The sequence below is a fragment of the Tursiops truncatus genome, chromosome 8 (genome assembly GCF_011762595.2).
Source record: "Tursiops truncatus isolate mTurTru1 chromosome 8, mTurTru1.mat.Y, whole genome shotgun sequence".
Taxonomy (NCBI): domain Eukaryota; kingdom Metazoa; phylum Chordata; class Mammalia; order Artiodactyla; family Delphinidae; genus Tursiops; species Tursiops truncatus.
The window spans coordinates 67,573,118-67,590,761 of NC_047041.1; the positions used below are offsets into that span (position 1 = coordinate 67,573,118).

Genomic DNA, 17,644 nt, shown 5'->3' on the forward strand with positions numbered 1-17,644 from the left:
CTTCTCATTGCAGTGGCTTCTCTTGTTGCGGAGCATGGGCTCTAAGCCCATAGGCTTCAGTAGTTGTGACTCGTGGACTCAGTAGTTGTGGCTCATGGGCTCTAGAGCACAGGCTCAGTAGTTGTGGCAGATGGGCTTAGTTGTTCCATGGCATGTGGGATCTTCCCAGACCAGGGCTTGAACCCATGTCCCCTGCATTGGCAGGCAGATTCTTTTTTTCTTTTTTATAACATCTTTATTGGAGTATAATTGCTTTACAATGGTGTGTTAGTTTTTGCTTTATAACAAAGTGAAGCAGTTATACATATGCATATGTTCTCATATCTCTTCCCTCTTGCGTCTCCCTCCCTCCCACCCTCCTATCCCACCCCTCCAGGCAGTCAAAAGCACCGAGCTGATCTCCCTGTGCTATGCGGCTGCTTCCCACTAGCTATCTATTTTACATTTGTAGTGTACATATGTCCATGCCACTCTCTCGCTTTTTCACAGCTTATCCTTCCCACTCCCCATATCTTCAAGTCCATTCTATAGTAGGTCTGTGTCTTTATTCCTGTCTTACCACTAGGTTCTTCATGACATTTTTTTTTCTTAAATTCCATATATATATGTTAGCATATGGTATTTGTCTTTCACTTTCTGACTTATTTTACTCTGTATGACAGACTCTAGGTCCATCCACCTCATTACAAATAGCTCAATTTCGTTTCTTTTTATGGCTGAGTAATAATATTCATTGTATATATGGGCCACATCTTCTTTATCCATTCGTCCGATGATGGACACTTAGGTTGTTTCCATCTCACGGCTATTGTAAATAGAGCTGCAATGAACATTTTGGTACATGACTCTTTTTGAATTATGGTTTACTCACGGTATATGCCCAGTAGTGGGATTGCTGGGTCATATGGTAGTTCTATTTGTAGTTTCTTAAGGAACCTTCATACTGTTCTCCATAGTGGCTGTAACCAATTCACATTCCCACCAGGAGTGCAAGAGTGTTCCCTTTTCTCCACATCCTCTCCAGCATTTATTGCTTCTAGATTTTTTGAAGATGGCCATTCTGACTGGTGTGAGATGGTATCTCATTGTAGTTTTGATTTGTATTTCTCTAATGATTAATGATGTTGAGCATTCTTTCATGTGTCTGTTGGCAATCTGTATATCTTCTTTGGAGAAATGTCTATTTAGGTCTTCTGCCCATTTTTGGATTGGATTGTTTTTTGTCACTGAGCTGCATGAGCTCCTTATAAATTTTGGAGATTAATCCATTTTCAGTTGCTTCATTTGCAAATATTTTCTCCCATTCTGAGTGTTGTCTTCTGGTCTTGTTTATGGTTTCCTTTGCTGTGCAAAAGCTTTGAAGTCTCATTAGGTCCCATTTGTTTATTTTTGTTTTTATTTCCACTTCTCTAGGAGGTAGGTCAAAAAGGATCTTGCTGTGATTTATGTCATAGAGTGTTCTGCCTATGTTTTCCTCTAAGAGTTTGATAGTTTCTGGCCTTACATTTAGGTCTTTAATCCATTCTGAGCTTATCTTTGTGTATGGTGTTAGGGAGTGTTCTAATCTCATACTTTTACATGTACCTGTCCAGTTTTCCCAGCACCACTTACTGAAGAGGCTGTCCTTTCTCCACTGTACAGTCCTGCCTCCTTTGTGCATGGCTTTATCTCTGGGCTTTCTATCCTGTTCCATTGATCTATATTTGTTTTTGTGCCAGTACCATATTGTCTAGATTACTGTAGCTTTGTGGTATAGTCTGAAGTCAGGGAGCCTGATTCCTCCAGCTCCGTTTTTTGTTCTCAAGCTTGCTTTGGCTATTCAGGGTCTTTTGTGTTTCCATACAAATTGTGAAATTTTTTGTTCTAGTTCTGTGAAAAATGCCAGTGGTAGTTTGATAGGGATTGCATTGAATCTGTAAGATTGCTTTGGGTAGTAGAGTCATTTTCACAATGTTGATTCTTCCAATCCAAGAACATGGCATATCTCTCCATCTATTTGTATCATCTGTAATTTCTTTCATCAGTGTCTTATAATTTTCTGCATACAGGTCTTTTGTCTCCTTAGATAGGTTTATTCCTAGATATTTTATTCTTTTTGTTGCAATGGTAAATGGGAGTGTTTTCTTGAGTTCACTTTCAGATTTCTCATCATTAGTGTATAGGAATGCCAGAGATTTCTGTGCATTAATTTTGTATCCTGCTACTATACCAAAATCATTGATTAGCTCTAGTAGTTTTCTGGTAGCATCTTTAGGATTCTCTATGTATAGTATGTCATTTGCAAACAGTGACAGCGTTATTTCTTCTTTTCTGATTTGGATTCCTTTTATTTGCTTTTCTTCTCTGATTGCTGTGGCTAAAACTTCCAAAACTATGTTGAATAAGAGCGGTGAGAGTGAGCAACCTTGTCTTGTTCCTGATCTTAGTGGAAATGCTTTCAGTTTTTCACCACTGAGGACAATGTTGGCTGTGGGTTTGTCATATATGGCCTTTACTATGTTGAGGAAAGTTCCCTCTATGCCTACTTTCCGCACGGTTTTTATCATAAATCGGTGTTCAATTTTGTCGAAAGCTTTCTCTGCATCTCTTGAGGTGACCATATGGTTTTTCTCCTTCTATTTGTTAACATGGTGTATCACGTTGATTGATTTGCATATATTGAAGAATCCTTGCGTTCCTGGAATAAACCCCACTTGATCATGGTGTATGATCCTTTTAATGTGCTACTGGATTTTGTTTGCTAGTATTTTGTTGAGGATTTTTGCATCTATGTTCATCAGTGATATTGGCCTGAGTTTTCTTTCTTTGTGACATCCTTGTCTGGTTTTGGTATCAGGGTGATGGTGGCCTCATAGAATGAGTTTGGGAGTGTTCCTCCCTCTGCTATATTTTGGAAGAGTTTAAGAAGGATAGGTGTTAGCTCTTCTCTAAATGTTTGATAGAATTCGCCTGTGAAGCCATCTGGTCCTGGGATTTTGTTTGTTGGAAGATTTTTAATCACAGTTTCAATTTCAGTGCTTGTGACTGGTCTGTTCATATTTTCTATTGCTTCCTGATTCAGTCTTGGCAGGTTGTGCATTTCTAAGAATTTGTCCATTTCTTCCAGGTTGTCCATTTTATTGGCATAGAGTTGCTTGTAGTAATGTCTCATGACGTTTTGTACTTCTGCAGTGTCAGTTGTTACTTCTCCTTTTTCATTTCTAACTCTATTGATTTGACTCTTCTCCCTTTTTTTCTTGATGAGTCTGGTTTATCAATTTTGTTTACCTTCTCAAAGAACCAGCTTTTAGTTTTATTGATCTTTGCTATCATTTCCCTCATTTCTTTTTCATGTATTTCTGATCTGATTTTTATGATGTCTTTCCTTTTACTAACTTTGGGGTTTTTTTTCCTTCTTCTTTCTCTAATTACTTTAGGTGCAAGATTAGGTTGTTTATTCGAGATGTTTCCTGTTTCGTAAGGTAGGATTGTATTGCTATAAACTTCCCTCTTAGAACTGCTTTTCTGCATCCCATAGATTTTGAGTCGTCGTGTCTCCATTGTCATTTGTTTCTAGGTATTTTTTGATTTCCTCTTTGATTTCTTCAGTGATCACTTCGTTATTAAGTAGTGTATTGTTTAGCCTCCATGTGTTTGTATTTTTTACAGATCTTTTCCTGTAATTGATATCTAGTCTCATAGCGTTGTGGTCGGAAAAGATACTTGATACAATTTCAATTTTCTTAAATTTACCAAGGCTTGATTTGTGACCCAAGATATGATCTATCCTGGAGAATGTTCCATGAGCACTTGAGAAAAATGTGTATTCTGTTGTTTTTGGATGGAATGTCCTATAAATATCAATTAAGTCCATCTTGTTTAATGTATCATTTAAAGCTTGTGTTTCCTTATTTATTTTCATTTTGAATGATCTGTCCATTGGTGAAAGTGGGGTGTTAAAGTCCCCTACTATGAATGTGTTACTGTCGATTTCCCCTTTTACAGCTGTTAGTATTTGCCTTATGTATTGAGGTGCTCCTATGTTGGGTGCATAAATATTTACCATTATTATATATTCTTCTTGGATCGATCCCTTGATCATTATGTAGTGTCCTTCTTTGTCTCTTCTAATAGTCTTTATTTTAAGGTCTATTTTGTTTGATATGAGAACTGCTACTCCAGCTTTCTTTCGGTTTCCATTTGCATGGAGTATCTTTTTCCATCCCCTTACTTTCAGTCTGTATGTGTCTCTAGGTCTGATGTGGGTCTCTTGTAGACAGCTTATATATGGGTCTTGTTTATGTATCCATTTAGCCAATCTGTGTCTTTTGATGGGAGCATTATTCCATTTACATTTCAGGTAATTATCGATATGTATGTTCCTATTCCCATTTTCTTAATTGTTTTGGGTTCGTTATTGAAGGTCTTTTCCTTCTCTTGTGTTTCTTGCCTAGAGAAGTTCCTTTAGCATTTGTTGTAAAAGATGGTTTGGTGGTGCTGAACTCTCTCAGTTTTTGCTAGTCTGTAAAGGTTTTAATTTCTCCATCAAATCTGAATGAGATCCTTGCTGGGTAGAGTAATCCTGGTTGCAGGGTTTTCTCCTTCATCACTTTAAATATGTCCTGCCAGTCCCTTCTGGCTTGCAGAGTTTCTGCTGAAAGATCAGCTGTTAACCTTATGGGGATTCCCTTGTGTGTTATTTGTTGTTTTTCCCTTGCTGCTTTTAATATGTTTTCCTTGTATTTAATTTTTGACAGTTTGATTAATATGTGTCTTGGCAAATTTCTCCTTGGATTTATCCTGTATGGGACTCTCTGTGCTTCCTGGACTTGATTAACTATTTCCTTTCCCATATTAGGGAAGTTTTCAACTATAATCTCTTCAAATATTTCTCAGTCCCTTTCTTTTTCTCTTCTTCTTCTGGAACCCCTATAATTCGAATGCTGGTGCACTTAATGTTGTCCCAGAGGTCTCTGAGACTGTCCTCAGTTCTTTTCATTCTTTTTTCTTTATTCTGCTCTGCAGTAGTTATTTCCGCTATTTTATCTTCCAGGTCACTTATCCGTTCTTCTGCCTCAGTTATTCGGCTATTGATCCCTTCTAGAGTATTTTTAATTTCATTTATTGTGTTGTTCATTGTTGCTTGTTTCATCTTTAGTTCTTCTAGGTCCTTGTTTAATGTTTCTTGTATTTTGTCTATTCTATTTCCAAGAATTTGGATCATCTTTACTATCATTATTCTGAATTCTTTTTCAGGTAGACTGCCTATTTCCTCTTCATTTGTTAGTTCTGGTGGGTTTTTATCTTGCTCCTTCATCTGCTGTGTGTTTTTCTGTCTTCTCATTTTGCTTATCTTACTGTGTTTGGGGTCTCCTTTTTGCAGGCTGCAGGTTCGCAGTTCCCGTTGTTTTCGGTGTCTGTCCCCAGTGGCTAAAATTGGTTCAGTGGGTTGTGTAGGCTTCCTGGTGGAGGGGACTAGTGCCTGTGTTCTGGTGGATGAGGCTGGATCTTGTCTTTCTGATGGGCAGGTCCACGTCTGGTGGTGTGTTTCGGGGTGTCTGTGGACTTATTATGATTTTACACAGCCTCTCTGCTAATGGGTGGGGTTGTGTTCCTGTCCTGCTAGTTGTTTGGCATAGGGTGTCCAGCACTGTAGCTTGCTGGTCGTTGAGTGAAGCTGGGTGCTGGTGTTGAGATGGGGATCTCTGGGAGATTTTCGCCATTTGATATTATGTGGAGCTGCAAGGTCTCTTGTGGACAAGTGTCCGGAAGTTGGCTCTCCTACCTCAGAGGCACAGCACTGACCCCTGGGTGCAGAACGAAGAGCCTTTCATCCACATGGCTCAGAATAAAAGGGAGAAAAAGATGAAAGAGAGAAAGAGAGAAAGAGAGAGAGAGAGAGAGAGAGAGAAAGAAAGAAAGAAAGGAAGGAAGGAAGAAAGGAAGGAAGGAAGGAGGGAGTGATGGAGGGAGGGAGGGAGGAAGGAGGGCAGGAAGGAAAGAAAGAAAGAAGATAAAATAAAGTAAGATAAAATAAAGTTATTAAAATAAAATTAATTATTAAGAAAAAAACAAACAAAATGGGCGGATAGAACCCTAGGACAAATGGTGGAAGCAAAGCTATAAAGACAAAATCTCACACAGAAGCATACACATACACACTCACAAAAAGAGGAAAAGGGGAAAAAAAAATAATAATTCTTGCTCTCAAAGTCCACCTCCTCTATTTGGGATGATTCATTGTCTATTCAGGTATTCCACAGATGCAGGGTACATCAAGTTGATTGTGGAGCTTTAATCTGCTCCTTCTGAGCTTCTGGGAGAGATTTCCCTTTCTCTTCTTTGTTCTCACAGCTCCCGGGGCTCAGCTTTGGATTTGGCCCCGCTTCTGCGTGTAGGTCGCTGGAGGGCGTCTGTTCTTCACTCAGACAGGATGGAGTTAAAGGAGCAGCTGCTTCGGGGACTCTGGCTCACTCAGGCCGGGCGGAGGGAGGGGTACAGAGTGTGGGGTGAGCCTGCGGCGGCAGAGGTCGGCATGACGTTGCACCAGCCTGAGGTGCACCATTCTGCATTCTCCTGGGGAAACTGCCCCTGGATCCCGGGACCCTGGCAGTGGCAGGCTGCACAGGCTCCCCGGAAGGGGGGTGTGGATAGTGACCTGTGCTCGCACACAGGCTTCTTGGTGGCAGCAGCAGCAGCCTTAGCATCTCATGCCCATCTCTGGGGTCCATGCTTTTAGTCGTGGCTCACGCCCGTCTCTGGACCTCCTTTAAGCAGCGCTCTTAATCCCCTCTTCTCATGCACCAGGAAACAAAGAGGGAAGAAAAAGTCTCTTGCCTCTTCGGCAGGTACAGACTTTTCCCCAGACTCCCTCCCGGCTAGCCATGGTGCACTAACCCCCTGCAGGCTGTGTTCATGCCGCCAACCCCAGTCCTCTCCCTGCGCTCCGACCGAAGCCCGAGCCTCAGCTCCCAGCCCCGTCCGCCCCAGCGGGTGAGCAGACAAGCCTCTCTGGCTCGTGAGTGCCGGTCGGCACCAATCATCTGTGCGGGAATCTCTCCGCTTTGCCCTCCGCATCCCTGTTGTTGTGCTCTCCTCCGCAGCTCCGAAGCTTTCCCCCTCCGCCACCTGCAGTCTCTGCCTGCGAAGGGGCTTCCTAGTGTTTGGAAAGCTTTCCTCCTTCACAGCTCCCTCCCACTGGTGCAGGTCCCATCCCTATCCTTTTGTCTCTGTTTATTCTTTTTTCTTTTGCCCTACCCAGGTACGTAGGGACTTTCTTGCCTTTTGGGAGGTCTGAGGTCTTCTGCCAGCGTTCAGTAGGTGCTCTGTAGGAGTTGTTCCACGTGTAGATGCATTTCTGGTGTGTCTGTGGGGAGGAAGGTGATCTCCGCGTCTTACTGTTCCACCATCATCCCTCTGTTTCTAGCTTTTTATATGATGGCCATTCTGACTGGTGTGAGATTATATCTCATTGTAGTTTTGATTTGTATTTCTCTAATGATTAATGATGTTGAACATTCTTTCATGTGTTTGTTGGCAATCTGTATATCTTCTTTGGAGAAATGTCTATTTAGGTCTTCTGGCAGGTGGATTCTTAACCACTGCGCCACCAGGGAAGCGTGGAAGTTATATTTATTAAAGGATTTTCTTAAGCCGCAAAGAATAGAAATTGGCACTCTGGTTCCCAGAGGCCATTTCTTCATCTTCTTTTGTAAGGTCATGTACTGTTGTAAGCTCATTAGTTCTATTCTCCACTTCCTTTGCATGTGGCAACAGAGCCTGAGATATGCCATGAAAGATGTGAGGTGTGACACTTTGTTCTCTTGACCCAGGAGAAGTCCATTTCATTTCAAATGACTGCATGTGTACCCTTCCCCAGTGAAAGGATTTTTCCAGTCCATCTTCCATGGGTCTCGTGATCTGTGTACTTGTTCACAGGAGATGCAATATTTTTGGAGATGAGGTATAAGAATTGAGAGCCAAGAGAGCTAGATTCTAGTTTCACTTCAAGTTATGATGCCATTCCTGTCCCTGGGTCTCAGTCTCTCAAGCTGCCTGTTACTGATTTCTAGCTCTACAAGTTTTGATTACAAGCCAAAATCCACAAGCAAGAAAGTTTCAGAAAAAGCCAGAGCTTCTCATCAATTTCTTTCTAGCTACTAAATTATGGCTTATTTTGAGTAGAAAGAGGTGTTAATGAGCTCTAATTAAACCATTCTCTCCTGTAAGATTCAATACTGTTTTCAGAGTTGGGATATTAACTCTACAAGAGAATGCTTCAGATTAAGGTATTATACATGATAAATCAGCATTATACTTTTTCCTAACGTTATGCCCCTTTGAAAGTTCTCTTACCTAGGGAAAAGGGAACCAAAGCTTCCTTCTTGGCAAAATATCCATTGCTGTCCAGAAATCGGTCTGGATAGAATATTTCTGGGTCTCTCCAATACTTTTCATCGAAGTGTACAGAATAAAGATTTGTAATTACTGTTGTGCCTTTAGGAATGGAATAACCACGTACAACTGCATCCTCAGAGGTTGCATGGAAAATCCCTAATGGCACTATATTACAGAATCTTAAAACTTCATGTAAAACTGCCTCAGTATAAGGCATTTTGCATTTGTCATCCCAAGAAGGTGTCCCACTGGGTCCTATAATTAAATCAATCTCTTTCTGAACTTGTCCTGTAAGAGAAAAAGTGTTCAAGTTATTATGCACTTCTTAGAATTATATCTAAAGTAATTTCCCTTTAGGATAAAACAAAAGATAACCTGTAGTAAGCCAACAAGGTATGGGTACACCCAGATTCAGATTTTTCATTATCTGGGAGTTCTATTTAAATATGTGCCACATATCTTATACAACCAGTACCCAACACTCTAAGTAATTTTGTTGTGAAAAACACATTATAAGTAATAAAAATAAAAATTAAACAAATCTAGAATTAGAATAACAACACTCTCAGCAAAGAAAAGAGTGAAGCATAGAAACTTAAATTAAAAAAAACTAGGGTTGGGACTTCCCCGGCAGGCCAGGGGTTAAGACTCCATGCTTCCACTGCAGCAAGCATGGGTTCAATCCCTGGTTGGGGAACTAAGATCCTGCACGCAGCATGGTGTAGCCGAAAAACAACAACAACCACCACCACCAGGGTTCAGGTCCCAGCTCAGCACTAGAAGGGAGTGAGCAAATCAGTCACTCAGCCTTTTCCCTCATTTATGAAATAGGTATTATAAGACATCTCTGAGGTTTTTATACGAATTTAGATAACAGTTTTGAAAACCTTATAGCTATTCAATGCTTCTCTTTTTGGATAGCACAGCAGGAGTTCCTAAATAGAATGCCTTGTACAAGGCCAAAGACTCTAAAACATGTGTGAGCCTTAAATGTAAGAACAGACCTTGAGATCACTGGAATCCTTACCTTGAATGTTAGGATAAAGGGCCATGAAAAGAATTGCCCACCGAAGCACATTGGTTGTAGTTTCAGTTCCAGCAATGATGAGTTCACCCACAGAGAAAATCAGGTTTTCTTTGGAGAAAGTAGATGATGGGTCATTTTTACCTTGATCCATCTCATCTAAATAAGCATCAACAAAATGCTGAGGTAACTGAGGCTTTCTGTTGATGGAAACTTTTTCAATAAGCCTGGAGAGAAAGTCATAGACCACAGCTGCATTTCTAAACAGTTGCTGATGTTTTCCAAAAGGTAAGATGCCAATCCATGGAAAGGCATTATAGAGGAAGACTGAGGCGTCGGTGGCTAGTTCCACATTTTCACTAAATAACTCAATCATGTGCTGAAAATCAGTGTCTTCATAAGTGAATCGTTCTCCAAAAATTATCAGATTGGTTATGTTTGAAACGGCATTTGTTATTAATTGTTTAAAGTCAAAAGGGCTACCATTGTATGTTTCAATAGCATCAATGAAAAATTTGGTTTCTTCTAAGATTTTAGATTCAAAAGACTTTTGACCATATCCAAAACAGCGAAAGCTGTTTACAGCTAATTTTCTGTGATCAACCCATCCTCGGCCATATCTGGAATTGAGTAAGCCTAAAAAGAAAAAGGGATGGTTAGTCATTCTTCTCCAAATTATCTTTCTATGATACTATTAAAAAATTTTATCATTCCTACATCCCTGTATCTAACAGCTAAAAATACTATGCAGGGAAGAAAAAAAAAAAAAAGATGGTTATTCATTCTTCTCCAAATTTCCTATAAAACGAAAACTAGACCCAGTAGTTAAGCCCTATTCTTTACTCCTCATTAGCCATGGAATATTATAAACAGATAAAGCTTATCCATACTTCTCATCTGGACACAGGCAAAAAAGACCTATAATCTCCCACCACAAGAAACTGAACTGTCTTCTGTAATTCAACCTGGGTGAGCAAGGCCTTGGGTGACCTTATTATCCAACTTCTATTATAAGCCTAATTTACAAAAGACGAATGACTGTGTGTTCTATGGGCAAAATTTTATCCTGGACTAAACACATACCTGAGAAATCATCCTTCTTGAATTAGAAATTTCCTGCTTTAAGAGACTAGATTTTAGAATACAAATTTCCTCCCATTAAAGGCATATGTTACCTAATACTATAACTGGAAGTGGCAAGGATGGCCTGAATGAGGTGTCAACGTAGTGGAAATACTCAAGCCAAAAGCAGGTGCTAGGGACTGAATGTTTGTGCCACCACAACATTCAAATGTTGAAGCCTAATCCCCAATGTGATGGTATTAGGAAATTAGGTATTTGGGAAATAATTATGTAATGAGCCCTTATGAATGAGCTTTAGTGCCATTATAAGAAGGGATGTAGGAAGAGATGACTGCTCTTGGTTATGTGAGGATACAAGGAGAAGACGGCAGTCTGCAAGCCAAGAAGCAGGCTCTTTCCAGACACTGTTCTGCTAGTACCTTGATCTTGAATTTCCTAGCCTCCAGATCTGATAGAATAACTGTCTGTTGTTGAAGCCACTTAGTCTATATATTTTTGTTATAGCAGCCCAAACTAAGGGGACAAACATGAAACTCAAACTTCTAATATTGATATTGCTTGCCTTGAAATCTCAGTCTCCACAGTATACTCTGCTGTTCTGATATGTCTACTATGGAATATTTTCCCTTTAAATCGATTATCAAGAAAAAAACTTCTTCAGCATATATATTTCTGTAACGTGTAGTTTACTTGGAATTTCATTCATAATTGGTACATAGGTATACCTATGATGAAAAATGTCATATTCTCTTGTCTACATGAAGTACCTATGTAATTTACATTTCAACAACTTTTGTGCAACAGTTTTTGAATTTGGAACTTATGATGAAATTAACCATACATAAGGGGGCCTTTAACGCTGTGCAGCAATTTTTTTTTTTTTTTTTTTTTTTTTTTTTTTTTTTTTTTGCGGTACGCGGGCCTCTCACTGCTGTGGCCTCTCCCGTTGCGGAGCACAGGCTCCGGACGCGCAGGCCCAGCGGCCATGGCTCACGGGCCCAGCCGCTCTGCGGCATATGGAATCTTCCCGGACCAGGGCACGAACCCGTGTCCCCTGCATCGGCAGGCGGACTCTCAACCACTGCGCCACCAGGGAAGCCCATGTGCAGCAATTTTATATGCCATATTCCATTCTCTTTTCTATACTCCCAGATGACTATTCATTCAACATAATGTATTTCTGGAGCTAAAGTGTCTTAGATATATCAGTGAACAAAAGAGGCAAAGATGGCTATTTCTCATGGACCTTACATACTAGTGAGGAGAGACAAACAAATTATAGAGCAAGGAAGGAGACATAGGGTGGTCAGGAAAAGCCTCAGTGAGAAGGTGACATAAGTAAAGACACAGGAGATGGGAGTGAGTCAAGCAGATATTCAGGGAAAGATCACTGCAGGTAGAGAGAACCGGTGCAAAGGCACTGAGATAAAAGCAAGCCCAAGAGAAATGTATGCATATGGGATACATGTGCATAATATATGCATACAGTTACACACAAGAAGGTACACAGGAGCCTGATTATAACCTTATACTGGCCAGTCTGTGTGCCTAGGCATGGGCTGAACCCGCCTAAAGGGCCACTTTTTCCTATTCAAACAGTGGGTTTATGGTGGCTCTGATTTCTCACTTCCAAGTTCAGTGCATATGCATCTTAAAATAACACATCTAGGGAATTCCCTGGTGGTCCAATGGTTAGGACTCCACGCTTTCACTGCTGAGGGCCCAGGGTCAGTCCCTGGTTGGGAACTAATATCCCGCAAACTGGGCAGTGCAGCCAAAAAAAAAGAGAAAGAAACCACATCTAATTTTCTTTCTGTTTTTTAAAAAAAATAAATTTATTTATTTATTTATGGCTGCGTTGGGTCTTTGTTGCTGCACGCGGGCTTTCTCTAGCTGCGTCAAGCAGGGTCTACTCTTCGTTGTGGTGCACAGGTTTCTCATTGTGGTGGCTTCTCTTGTTGCGGAGCACAGGCTCCAGGAGCACAGGCTTCAGTAGTTGTGGCACACGGGCTTCAGTAGTTGTGGCTCATGGGCTCAGTAGTTGTGGCTCACAGAAAGCATGCTCAGTAGTTGTGGTGCACAGGCTTAGTTGCTCCATGGCATGTAGGATCTTCTCGGACCAGGGCTCAAACCCATGTCCCCTGCACTGGCAGGCAGATTCTTAACCACTGCACCACCAGGGAAGCCCAACACATCTAATTTTCTACTTATTTTTAATCTTACTATTTCTTTAAAAGTCTTAAGTTGAATGCATGTTTTTTCTTTCTTTATGATAAAAACAGTCTAAACTATAAGTTTATAGCTTCAAAAAACATACAGTTTATCCTAAATATTACTCTGATCACATCATACATTTTCATAATTTCTTTAAAGGTCTTCTATTATATAATTGTGGTATAATTTCTTCTTTGGCCTAATTATTACTTGGAAGAGTATTTAAGAAGCTGGAGATTTGCTTTTTATTTATATTATTGCTTTCAAGTGTCATCATGCCCTGGCCTAAGAATTTGGCCTTTAAAACTGGTGTTTTCTTTGCATTAATTGATTTGCTTTGCAATTTAATATATGGTTAATTTTTATTTTGTTCCTTTTCAATCAATGTCTTCTTTAGTCTATGTAACCAAGATACTGTTGAATTTTTCTTTCAAATGAAGCGTGAAGCTCTCATTGAACTGGAAAATTTTGGAGATAAAAACTCTTATACTATTAAGTATGAAAACGGATGTATCTGACGTCAACATTCTATTTTAGGCTTTCTGTTGCTGCTTTCGTCTCATCCGTTCTGTTAACTTTCAGCCTTTCTCCCTTGTTGAATATGCAGTCATCCGACACTGATCAACACTAAACCATAGAGAATACTAGTCCTTCACATAAACCCACAATTCTTCATTTACATATCATATTAATTAGTAAAGAAAGGCTGTTTCAGGGTCTATAAGCTTATAAGTAAAATAATAGTAAAATGTCACCAAGCGCTCAAGACTAGCTTCAAAGATACTTTTGATTCAAGTATGTGTGCATGTGTATGTATTCTTAACCTGTTTCACAAAACCTGCACATATTATTAAGTGCTAATTCTTTAAAACATTATTTACAATATTTATTAGAACTGGATTACAACAGTAGAATTAGTATGTACTGGCCTAAAATATGAATGTAACGCAGCCTGAAAGGTTCTCAAATATTAGGGTCTGTAACCTAAATTAACTAATTAATACTTTCTTGTTAATCAGTACAACAGAATCCAATCTCTATGTACTAAATTTACATAAAATAAGAAATGTGGGGACTTCCCTGGTGGCACAGTGGTTAAGAATCCGCCTGCAAATGCAGGGGACACGGGTTCAAGCCCTGGTCAAAGAAGATCCCACATGCTGCGGAGCAACTAAGCCCATGTGCCACAACTACTGAGCCTGCACTCTGTGAGCCACAACTACTGAGTCCATGTGCCACAACTACTGAAGCCCGTGTGCCTAGAGCCCATGATCTGCAACAAGAGAAGCCACTGCAATGAGAAGCCCGGGCACCACAACAAAGAGTAACCCCCACTCACCGCAACTAGAAAAAGCCCGTGCACGGCAATGGAGACCAAATGCAGCCAAAAATAAATAAATAAATTTTTTTAAAAAAGGAAATGTGACTTAAAATAGTTTAGTAAATCATTAGGTAGGTGAAAATAAACATACCTCCCATTTTTGTCATCTTCATGAATAAAGGAAGGCATGGTCTGTCTGCAAAAATTTCACTTTGATGAACAAGGCATTCCTTTACTACATCATAGCCATTTAGAACCACTGCTGATATACCTCCAAGATCCAAACTGAAGATCTTTGAGAAGAAAAGAAAAACATTTAAATGGCAAAATATATGGAGAAATATAACCACAGAAATCCACATATACTAAGTCCAGCTCTCCCAGTATTTGTTACTCCCTGAAAATGCTGGCATTTATTACTCAGCTGACAATGTTTAGAGTGCCTTCTCTCTACAAGGCATGTCAAAGACCATGATTTCATTACTCATTCAGTGGCTCAAGACATAATCTTATAAATGGTGTAATGAAAAGAGTACCAGACTCAGGAGGCCTGGGTTCTAGTTTAAGCTTTGCCATTAAACAGATACAGGACACCTGGTAGAACCCTTAAACTTTTTGGGCTTCAGGGCTGCCACAGAAAATCAAGAAATACTTGATATTTATGCTCTTTTAAAATTCATTCCAACTCAAAACATTCAATGATATCTCAGAATCTGTTTACTTCCAAGATGAATGAGGAAGTGGCTCCATCTACACATCATTTATTATTCCAGGTTTAGGTGGGGGAGGGGATTGTCAAAGGCCTGAGAGACAACTTTTGAGGTATAAAATGTTGGGGCCCAGGATATGCAACCCCAAAATATGACTCAATGGCATATTAATTATTTTGAATTAAAGTTACTGAAGAAATGGCCAACGCAAGAGGGATGCTCTAGGGAGTTCCCTGGTGGTCTAGTGGTTAGGATTTGGTGCTGTCACTGCTGTGCCCCGGGTTCGATCCCTCGTAGGGAACTGAGATCATGCAAGCTGCTCGGCACAGCCAAAATTTTAAAAAAAGAGGGACACTTTCTCTTTTTTGTCTCCCTGAAAGCAGGAAATAAATCTCTCATGTGAAAGGTATACTCCATGCATCTGGAGGTAGGACACCCTTATTGCCAAAGATAGGGAATTTGGGGGTGAGAATCCTTTTTTAAACAAATCTTGTTACTTCTTTAATGTACTGCCCAAGCACAAACTCTCTTTAGATTCTTCACCAATTGGGCACCCAAAACCAAAGTTTCTTTGTCCTGTCAATTCTTTGCAAATTTATTGGTTCTTTGTCTAAGAAGTAGAAAATCTGCCTGCTTTGGCCACTTCCTCCATCCCATGTCTGTGAAACCACCGTGTGCATGGAGTCAAATGTGTTTCTTTTTCTCCTGTTAATCTGTCTTGTGTCAATTTTATTATTAGTCCAGCCAAAAGTACTCAAGAGGGGCAGACGGGAAAATTTCCCTCTCCTCAACAAAACATACTGAAACTCACAGGCTTATTTATTTGGGCTCCTGAATTCCACGAAGTTAACAAAGAGGGCCCTATGGGAATCTGACCTTGGAGGACTGGCATCCACACATTGGCACAGGTGGCTGCCCCTCAGCTAAAAGATGGAATACCCATCCTATTCCTTGCTGAAGCTTCTCATGTGCTTCACCACAGGTTCACTTACAACGTCACACCTCCTGCAGTCTATTCTAGCTAGCCCTATATAAAGGCCTAGGGAACAATGCTGCCGTATTAGTGGGATGCAAAGATTGCTTATCCCCATCCTCTCAGTGGGTGGCTGAGAGCTTTTGAGAGCCAAAACACTGAGTCAAGCCTCATCTCTGGGCAAACAGGTAGAACAGATTTAGCTATGATTCACACTACTTTGGGGGGTGGGGTGGGAGGTACCAGGAGACTTAGCAGAGAATTGAAGTTCAGCAGAAATAGTTACAGTAGCAAAAGTGATGAAGACCTCCAAGTAGTAAAGAATCAACCAGCTGAGAAGGGTCTTTGGCACAAGGATGGGCCCTGCCAACTGAGCAGTAGGTACATCCAGAACTTTGGGAAGCAGCATGGACTGCCTGCCACAAGTAAAGGTATTAGTCAAAAGTGGCAGTGTAAGAGTTTCAGCACAAAGGAAGTGGTTACCAGCTGAGCAAAGATGGGGCTCTTTCAGTTCCCAAAGCAGTAATGGGATGGTCTTAAAATCTTTCCACAGAAGTGTAATTTTTAAGCAGATATAAAGGAAAAATTCCTCCTCCTGTGTGTCTCCTCTACTCTCAGTACTCCACTACAACACCTATAACACCAGATGTGTGCAATTCTGGGACACCAGCTGGGTGTCCTACAATTTAACTCAATTCTGACATTATCTACCAGGAGAAAGTGTCAGATTCCGCAGGTTAAGGGCTCAATAACACAAGAGTGCTCCTCCACTTCAGACTCCAATCACAAGTCGAGGTTGTTACCTGTGCTTCTGATCAAAGGGCTATAAATCAGAGGTTCCCATGACCTCCTCCTCAGGTTTGATTAATTTGATAGAGTGGCTCACAGAACTCAATAAAATATTTTACTTACTAGATTACCGGTTTCTTAAAAAAGGATGTAACTCAGGACCAGCCATATGGAAGAGATGCATAGGGCAAGTGTATGGTCAGGCCACTCAAGATGGCTGTTCTCTTGCTCTCTGTATATTCCCTGCTCAACCAATGCCTGCTTCACCTATACCCTACTCACAGGACTGACCTTCCTACATACTTGCCCCAGGCTCCAGCTACTGACTGTTCTTATCAAAGGGGCAGCGAGGGGCGTGCCCCTCTGCTAGTGTACCTGATAACCAATGAAGCAACCTGAATCAACTCCCCTGTAACTGGTAATCCCCCGCCCCCTTCCCCTGCTGCCAGGTCCTGCCTTCCACCTGCCATACACGATGGGGTATCACTCCAGGACCTTGCTTCAGTTATGTAAGATCCCTATCCATTGATGTCTCTGTTGCTGACTCCAGGCTCTTTCTTCAGTCTTGGAGCTGGGCAAGTACAGGCCTTGCTGGCCTGCGGGGTGCAGCCCAACAGCAAGGTATGAGGAAAGGGGTGTAGAGCTTCCATGCTTTCCCCAGGCATGCTAGCCTCTGCTCACCTCCACGTGTTCACCAAATCACCATGGAAGCTCTCAGAGCCCTATAATTCAGGGATTTTTATGGAGGCTTTATTACCTAGGCATGATTGATCAAATCATTGGTCACTGGTGACTGACTCAACCTCCAGCCCCCCTCCCTTCCCCAGAGGTAAGATGAGTAGAACTGAAAATTCCAACCCTCTAATCCTGGTTGGTTCTCCAGGCAACAAGCTCCCATCCTTAAGGGCTTTCCATTAACATTCACATAAACTCTGAGGTGGGTGAAAGGGGCTTATTATGAATAACAAAAGATGCATCTACCACTCTCAACACTTAGGAAGTTCCAAGGGTTTTGGGAGCTTGTGCCAGGAAAGGTACAAAGACCAAATACACATTTACTAAAAATCACAGTATCACAAGCAGAGACAATAACGAAAGGTATTAGTGAATAGGCAGTGGTCCTGATGCAGGAAAAAAATCCCCAACTTTGTGAT

At 40.9% G+C, this 17,644-nt stretch overlaps 1 protein-coding gene across 4 annotated transcripts in view; it reads right to left on the reverse strand.

Annotated features, from left to right (window-relative positions):
- CYP2R1 (cytochrome P450 family 2 subfamily R member 1) overlaps positions 1-17,644 on the reverse strand; it is a 38,952-nt gene that overhangs the window by 16,172 nt on the left and 5,136 nt on the right. For 3 of the 4 annotated variants that reach the window (XM_033862582.2, XM_033862584.2, XM_033862583.2), the window contains exons 2-4: positions 14,170-14,311; positions 9,404-10,036; positions 8,335-8,664 (exon numbers count right to left, since the gene is read on the reverse strand). In XM_033862582.2, the coding sequence (XP_033718473.2) occupies positions 8,335-8,664; positions 9,404-10,036; positions 14,170-14,311 (1,105 nt within the window). The remainder of the gene's footprint in view (positions 1-8,334; positions 8,665-9,403; positions 10,037-14,169; positions 14,312-17,644) is intronic. The other variant, XM_073808643.1, reaches the window with a different exon arrangement.